The following is a 5,495-nucleotide window of genomic DNA, read 5'->3' as shown; positions in this document are numbered from 1 at the left end:
ATAGGAGAGGGTCAGCAGGAAAATGTGTGAACAAAGGTCTCTGTGTCATAAAGAAGTTTAAGTAAAGGTGCTGTGCCTTGATGTGCACACACACAAACATCTTGGTGCAATAAAAAGTAGTATTGCTGCCAGCATGTCTCACCTCCAGCCCTAAGGCTGTTTTCTCCTATCTCAGTAAATAGAACATACAATGGGGTTTTTTATACCAAGACATTCTATTCCCAGGAACAAGCAGGAGACAGATGCCTTCCTCTTAACTACAAAGAGGCCCCCCTCTTTCATTAATCCTCCTCAGCACGGACCCTTTCCGGGTGTCAGGTGTCGGAGAGACCGTCAGGTCTTTCCTTTCCCAGGAGGCCATATCTCAGGCTATCACATGGGGAGAAACCTTGGACAATACCTGGCTTTCCTAGGTGTCTTTCTGCAGCGTATGTGTCCCTGGGTACATGAGATTAGAGAATGGTGATGACTTTTAACAAGCATACTGCCTTCAAGCACTTTTTTAACAAAGCACATCCTGCATAGCCCTAAATCCATTCAACCTTGAGTCAACCCAGCACATGTCTCTGCACATGTGCTGTACACATGGGTTGGGGCTAGGGTTACAGATTAACAGCATCTCAAGGCAGAAGAATTTCTCTTAGTACAGAACAAAATAGAGTCTCTTATGTCTACTTCTTTCTACATAGACACAGTAACAGTCTGATCTCTTTCCCCACTTGTAGGCAAGCACACAGGACTTTTTTAGCAGGATTACATTTTTCATAGAAGATTGGTATAGTATAGTAATTTGGTTGGCTATAGACATAGTTATAGTAATTTGGTTGGCTATAGACAATGTTTCTTTTTGGGAAAAGTACATGTAACTTTTTTTTTTTTTTAAATGTTTTTTGATTTGGAATCTCGCACTGTTGCCTGAGCTGGAGTGCAGTGGCATGATCTTGGCTCACTGTAACCTCCTCCTCCCAGGTTCAAGGGATTCTTCTGCTTCAGTCTCCCAAGTAGCTGGGATTACAGGCACCTGCCACCACGCCCGGCTAATTTTTTGTATTTTTAGTAGAGATGGGGTTTCACCATCTCGGCCAGGCTAGTCTTGAATTTCTGACCTTGTGATTCACACGTAACTTTTTTTTTTTTTTTTTTTGAGAGGGAGTCTTGCTCTGTCTCCCAGACTGGAGTGCAGTGGCACGATCTCGGCTCACTGCAACCTCCGCCTCCCGGGTTCAAGCAATTCTCCTGCCCCAGTCTCCCAAGTGGCCAGGATTACAGTCGTGAGCCATCGTGCCCGGGGCATGTAACATTTTTTAACAGAGGATGAAATAGTCATGGATTTCCTGCACTCCAGCCTGGGTGACACAGCGAGACTCCCTCTCAAAAAAAAAAAAAAAAAAAAAAGAGTTAATCTATAATCTGAGAACAGAAATTGTAAACTATATGTGACTCACAGTCATATCTCTCTCAAGGCTTAAAATGTTTTTTGGGATTGCAATAGCTTTTAATTTCTTTCTTTCTTAGGGTTGCTCTGTTGCCAGGCTGGAGTGCAGTGGCATGATCTCAGCTCACTGCAGCCTCCACCTCCCGGGTTCAAGCCATTTTCCTGCCTCAGCCTCCTGAGTAGCTGGGACTACAGGCACGTGCCACCACGCCCCGCCAATTTTTTGTATTTTTAGTAGAGTCGAGGTTTCGCCATGTTAGCAAGGATGGTCTCAATCTCCTGACACCATGATCCGCCCGCCTCGGCCTCCCAAAGTGCTGGAATTACAGGCGTGAACCACTGCACCCGGCCTAAATTTCATTATTTTCTGTAGCTTCTTGGCCTTTTGGCTAAGGCTTATGTAAATTTTTTGTTATTTCTACACCAATTTCTGTAGATTATTATGAGAATTAAGGGAGATAATTATATAAAGGGCTTAACACAGTGTCTGGCATTTAGGAAGAAAGCAGTAAGTGATAGCTATTATTTATTATTATTATTTTTTGAGATGGAGTTTCGCTTTTCTTGCCCAGGCTGGAGTGCAGTGGCCTCCCAGGTTCAAGCAATTCAGAGAGTTGCTGGCTGGGTGCAGTGGCTCACGCCTGTAATCCCAGCACTTTGGGAGGCCGAGGTGGGTAGATCACCTAAGGTTGGGAGTTTGAGACCAGCCTGACCAACATGGAGAAACCCCATCTCTACTAAAAATACAAAATTGGCCAGGCCAGGCGCTGTGACTCAGGCCTGTAATTCCAGCACTTTGGGAGGCTGAGACGGGCGGATCACGAGGTCAGGAAAACGAGACCAGCCTGGCTAACACGGTGAAACCCCGTCACTACCAAAAATACAAAAAATTAGCCGGGAGCCGTGGTGGGCGCCTGTAGTCCCAACTACTGGGGAGGCTCAGGCAGGAGAATGGCCCGAACCCGGGAGGCGGAGCTTGCAGTGAGCCGATATCGCGCCACTGCACTCCAGCCTGGGCGACAGAGCGAGACTCCGTCTCAAAAAAAAAAAAAAAATATATATATATATATATATATATATATAAAAAATTAGATGTGGTGGCACATGCCTATAATCCCAGCTACTCGGGAGGCTGAGGCAGGAGAATCGCTTGAACCTGGGAGGCGGAGGTTGCAGTGAGCTGAGATGGCGCCACTGCACTCCAGCCTGGGCGACAGAGCGAGATCCGCCTCAAAACAAAAAGAAGAGTTATGGTTTGATGGCCGGTGGGGGGGGGGGGGGGGGGGGGGAGGGGCGGGGCTTAGTGTTTCACGCCCACGGCTACAAGGCCCAATCAGACCCGTGGAGCAGGTGGAGTTCCGCCCTCGCGGAGGAGGTGGAGTTCCGCTCTCATCGTGGCAGCAGGCGCTGGACTGGGGCTGCGGCGGCTAAGTGTGTTTCCGGTGGATTCCCACGGGCTGTCGGAGGTGTGGACTGTTCCTGCTTGCCTGCTCTGGGACGATGTTCTACCATGTGAGCAGGGCTCAGGATGGCGGCAAGGGCTGGGTGGAAAGGAGGAGCAAGGCCAGGCGCCGGCGCGAGGCTCCCCTTGTCCGATAACCTCCCGGCGCGTGGCCTGGTCGCCATCCCTCTTTTCTCCGCAGATCTCCCTAGAGCACGAAATCCTGTTGCACCCGCGCTACTTCGGCCCCAACTTGCTCAACACGGTGAAGCAGAAGCTCTTCACCGAGGTGGAGGGGACCTGCACAGGGAAGTGAGTGCGGAGCTCACCGCGCCGCCAGATCGTTCGATGCGCACACGGGGCGCTATACCTGCGACCCCTCTCCAACTCCTACTCGTCCTGCCACCCACTCTGGGGACCCCGCTAACCCTCTCAGGCAGCCAGTTGCTTCCTGCTTTGGGTTCCCAGGGCGCCCTCTGTAATGCTGGACAATAAGACTTCCTTCCCTCAGCTGAGATTGGTCATTCATTCATTTACTCAAACGTTTAAAAAGCACTGGGTGTGTGCCAGGACCCGTGTTGGGCTCAGAACAAGGTAGAATGGGAACAAGATAGAATGAGGCCAGCCCTTGTGGAGCTCACAGTGTAGTTATTGTTCCTGCGTCTCCTCTCTCTCTGTCATTGTGCTGGTTTCCTCTTATCCCCTGTGTCCAGGGACTACACACCATGGGCCTCTATATATCTTCTGAATGAATGACCGGAAAAAGTGGATCGAGAGTTTGGGGGAGGAAGGAAGTAGACTGGGACTTGGCCATCTCTGGGCTTTGCACAGAGGGGCCTCTCTGATATTAATGAGCTGGGACCCAGCCCAGGGCAGTGGAGTACTTGGGCCTCCAGCTTCAGAAAAACCTGCAGGAACATGCAGATTCCTGAGCCTCCTTATTCCCTACAGAATCAAGACTCTGTGAGGCACACCTGAGAATCTGCATTTTAAGAAGATGATTCTCAGACATCCCGAAGATTGAGATCTGTTTCCTCAAGGACTCCAGCCTTCTTGTACATTTACTGTGAAATTACCAGAACAGCATTTGGTCTTACACATACTGATCTGTGTTCTGTCTTCTCTTGGTCATTAAGCTCTCTGGGAGCAGAGGTTCTACTTGTCCTTTTGCTCTCCCCGACCTTACTCCCAAGAGCTCAGTGACTTGTATTGCAGATGTCTCTAGAGGCTCTTGGACACACAATGTCTTTCTGTTTCTCATCCTCCTTGCAGGTATGGCTTTGTAATTGCTGTCACCACCATTGACAATATTGGTGCTGGTGTGATCCAGCCAGGCCGAGGCTTTGTCCTTTATCCAGTTAAGTACAAGGCCATTGTTTTCCGGCCCTTTAAAGGGGAGGTCGTGGATGCTGTTGTCACTCAAGTCAACAAGGTGAGACCATACCTAGGGGAGGCATTGGGGTAGTCTCTCAGTAGATCTGGTTTGGGTCCTGGCTCCACTTCATAACTGTGCCTTCAGCTAAGTCACCTTACTTTTTTTTTTTTTTTGAGACAGAGTTTTGCTCTGTCGCCCAGGCTGGAGTGCAGTGGTGCCATCTTGGCTCACTGAAACCTCTGCCTTCTGGGTTCAAGTGATTTTCCTGCCTCAGCCTCCCAAGTAGTTGGGACTAAAGGCACGTGCCACCATGGCTGGCTAAGTTTTTTGTATTTTTTTAGTAGAGATGGAGTTTTGCCATGTTGCCCAGGCTGATCTCGAACTCCTGAGCTCAATCTGCCCACCTCGGCCTCCCAAAGCTCTAGGATTATAGGTGTGAGCCACCACGCCTGGCCATCACTTTACTTTTCTTGTGTTGCACTTTCAAATTGTATGGTAATCTTGCCCTGCCCAACTCAGAGGGCAAGAGTCAACATTAATAGTCATAACAATAAAAGCCTGTGTTGATTGAGTAGTGACTGTGGGCCAGGTGAAGTGCAGAGACTCACAATGACTCTAAAAGGTGGGTGCTTTCCTTTTTTTTTTTTTTTTTTTTTTTAAGATGGAGTTTAGCTCTGTCGCCAGACTGGAGTGCAGTGGCTCAATCTCGGCTCACTACAACCTCCGCCTCTGGGTTCAATCGATTCTCCTGCCTCAGCCTCCCAGGTAGCTGGGACCATAGGGATGTGCCACCACGCCCAGCTAATTTTTGTATTTTTAGTAGAGATGAGGTTTCTCCATGTTGGTCAGGTTGGTCTCAAACTCCCGACCTCAGGTGATCTGCCTATCTCAGGCACCAAAAGTGCTGGGATTGTAGGCATGAGCCACTGCGCCTGGCCAATGGGTGCTTTTTTTTTTTTTTTGAGAGGGAGTCTCGCTCTGTCGCCCAGGCTGGAGTGCAGTGGCATGATCTCGGCTCACTGCAAGCTCCGCCTCCCGGGTTCACGCCATTCTCCTGCCTCAGCCTCCCGAGTAGCTGGGACTACAGGCGCCCGCCACCTCGCCCAGCTAGTTTTTTGTATTTTTTAGTAGAGACGGGGTTTCACCGTGTTAGCCAGGATGGTCTCGATCTCCTGACCTTGTGATCCGCCCGTCTCGGCCTCCCAAAGTGCTGGGATTACAGGCTTGAGCCACCGCGCCCGGCC

The 5,495-nt window shown here is 49.7% G+C and overlaps 1 protein-coding gene across 1 annotated transcript in view; it reads left to right on the top strand.

Annotated features, from left to right (window-relative positions):
* Window positions 1–2,778: 2,778 nt before the first annotated feature.
* The window catches only part of POLR2G (RNA polymerase II subunit G), a 6,043-nt gene continuing 3,326 nt past the window's right edge, over window positions 2,779–5,495 (top strand). Inside the window, exons 1-3 of the mRNA XM_023186252.1 lie at window positions 2,779–2,947; window positions 3,079–3,188; window positions 4,149–4,308. Of these exons, the coding sequence (XP_023042020.1) occupies window positions 2,936–2,947; window positions 3,079–3,188; window positions 4,149–4,308 (282 nt within the window). The 5' untranslated portion in view covers window positions 2,779–2,935. The remainder of the gene's footprint in view (window positions 2,948–3,078; window positions 3,189–4,148; window positions 4,309–5,495) is intronic.

Source organism: Piliocolobus tephrosceles, chromosome 13 (assembly GCF_002776525.5).
Source record: "Piliocolobus tephrosceles isolate RC106 chromosome 13, ASM277652v3, whole genome shotgun sequence".
Classification (NCBI taxonomy): domain Eukaryota; kingdom Metazoa; phylum Chordata; class Mammalia; order Primates; family Cercopithecidae; genus Piliocolobus; species Piliocolobus tephrosceles.
Note: the sequence above shows the minus strand (reverse complement) of the source record. Positions and strands in the feature narration are given on the sequence as shown.